Raw genomic sequence first — 2,500 nt, forward strand, 5'->3', positions numbered from 1 at the left:
TCACGTTCTGCCGGAGGGGGGGAGGGAGGAGAAGAGAACAGGGTGGGGGGGAGAGGGAGCGGGGGAGACGCCGAGGCTGCTGCGACTCAATTGGTCTGATCGAGGTGGTGCTGGTTCAAGCGGTCCTGGTGAAAGAGGTCATGGTGGCGGTGCTTCTTGTGCGAGCGGATAGTGGACGGGTCGCTTGCCCTGTAGGGGCAGTAGGGGCACTGGTACGGCCTCTCCCCCGTGTGGGTTCGGACGTGGCGCTTGAGGTCGTCGCTGGTGCGACTGCGGTGGTCGCAGTAGGTGCAGCGATACGGCCTCTCCCCAGTGTGAGTCCTGAGGTGCAGCTTGAGCTTGTCGCTGCGACTGCACACTTTGCCACAGAGAGGACACGTGACCTTGGCCTTGCCCTTCATGGACCCCACCCTGCGCAGCTGTTCCAACCACTGGCGACACTGCAAAGACGGGAGAACACAGGTTATGAAGAGCACCTCCGCAGCCGGCCTTACCCTATCTTAAAAGCCACAAGCTATAACAACACAAGGCACAGTTTCGCTACCACCCTCTCGCCTAGGCTTGAAGGGGGGGGGGGGGGTGAAAGTGAGGGTTATGAGGAGAGTGATGCACGAGTGAGCTGAAGGGACTTTGCTCTCTCGCGTCACTTCATCAAATGTATTGGCTAGGTTAGTGTGTCGCCTGTGCAACAAGGATGCAAGGCGGTGCAAGTGAAAGCCAAAGGGTGTTGGATGTGCCCCAGACACAACAGAATACCTAAAAAAAGTACTGTATTGTGCAAAGTGTGCTTTTTAGAGATAATGAGAAGTCCACATCAGGCACCGTGCATGAGGCCACTTTTAAGCTTTTAAACCCAGATAATACTGCAATGCAAATAATGAATCAAACGTATCGTTGTAGTTGGGAACTTTCTCTAAAGTATATCAATATGCATACGCGCGCACACGCACATATGACACGAACACGAACATACACGTACACACATACGTACACACACAACCACAACCACAACCACAACCACAACCACAACCACAACCACAACCACAACCACACCCACGCACGCACGCCCACACACACACACACACACACACACACACACACACACACACACACACACACACACACACACACACACACACACACACACACACACACACACACACACACACACACAAAGTGTTTCTCTGTATGCTTTGTTTTTCATGTACGAGAACGATAAAATACAAGATTAAAAACAAAAATCGAGTTTATTAGAGAATGAAAAAGTAAAATACAATAAAAACTGATAAAAATAAAAATGAAATATGAATTAATAGCTAATATAGATATATGAGAGAGAGAAAGAGAGAGAGAGAGAGAGAGAGAGAGAGAGAGAGAGAGAGAGAGAGAGAGAGAGAGAGAGAGAGAGAGAGAGAGAGAGAGAGAGAGAGAGAGAGAGAGAGAGAGAGAAATGGGGGGGTGGGGGTTAAAAAGGAAGAGAAAGGATATATATATATATATATATATATATATATATATATATATATATAAGGGAAACAGGAATATCTGAGATAGAAGGATGGGCGAGCAAGACAGACAAAAACAGACAAAAACACACAAAAAAAGATAACATAAAAAAAATAATAAAAAATATATATACTTCTGAGACACAAGGCACAAGTCTGTAACACAAACACTTCCCCCCCCCCCCCACCACACTCCTTTCATTCCCCTAAAAGCAGCTCCTATAACAACTTTCTATTTATAAACACGTTGCAATATCACCCCTCTGTGCATCGAACGTTGAACTCCCTACAAGATATTTTCTTGAATCCATGTCCTAGATTAAATACCACAAACCATATGGCAGTAATGTATGTATGCATATATATATATATAAGAGTGAGAGTAAATGTAAGTGCGAGAATAAGAGTATGTGAGTGAATGTGAATGTGAATGTGAATGTGAATGTGAATGTGAATGTGAATGTGAATGTGAATGTGAATGTGAATGTGAATGTGAATGTGAATGTGAATGTGAATGCGAGTGTGAGTGTGAGTGTGAGTGTGAGTGTGAGTGTGAGTGTGAGTGCGAGTGTGAGTGTATTTAATATATATATATACATATATATATATATATATATATTCCCACTTCTGTACTTTGACCTTTGACCTCTATATGAAATAAAAGTACAGCTTTTTTTTTTTCTTCTTAAAAGACATGATCATTAAAAACACATCTTCATAAAAATATCAGCAGAATACTAGTGGTTTTCTTTTGTTTTTACTGTTCATTTTTCTGACCGTATCAGCAAAGTGGTACCACAAGCCCACTTTCCACATATCCTATCTTCATAATGTTCATTTGTGTATTTGTTTCCTCTCCCCCCCCAAAAAAAAAGAAAATGTAAGTATGTATGTACATCTGTACCTATATACTTACTTTCATAAGGCATTTAATTTCAATAATTACTTGTTTGTTTGCTGATCTCCCCCCATCTCAAAATATATATTCACATATA

At 42.9% G+C, this 2,500-nt stretch overlaps 1 protein-coding gene across 2 annotated transcripts in view; it reads right to left on the reverse strand.

Annotated features, from left to right (window-relative positions):
- Nucleotides 1–2,500, reverse strand: part of LOC125034842 (longitudinals lacking protein, isoforms A/B/D/L-like) — a 58,313-nt gene that overhangs the window by 5,840 nt on the left and 49,973 nt on the right. Inside the window, exon 5 of one of the 2 annotated variants that reach the window (XM_047626864.1) lies at nt 1–440. This exon is cut by the window's left edge and continues 2,608 nt beyond it. The exons of the other annotated variant lie outside the window; for it this stretch is intronic. Coding sequence (XP_047482820.1) covers nt 87–440 — 354 coding nt within the window. The 3' untranslated portion in view covers nt 1–86. The remainder of the gene's footprint in view (nt 441–2,500) is intronic. 2 annotated transcript variants of the gene reach the window in all.

Source organism: Penaeus chinensis, chromosome 18, assembly GCF_019202785.1.
Source record: "Penaeus chinensis breed Huanghai No. 1 chromosome 18, ASM1920278v2, whole genome shotgun sequence".
NCBI classification, from domain to species: Eukaryota; Metazoa; Arthropoda; class Malacostraca; order Decapoda; family Penaeidae; genus Penaeus; species Penaeus chinensis.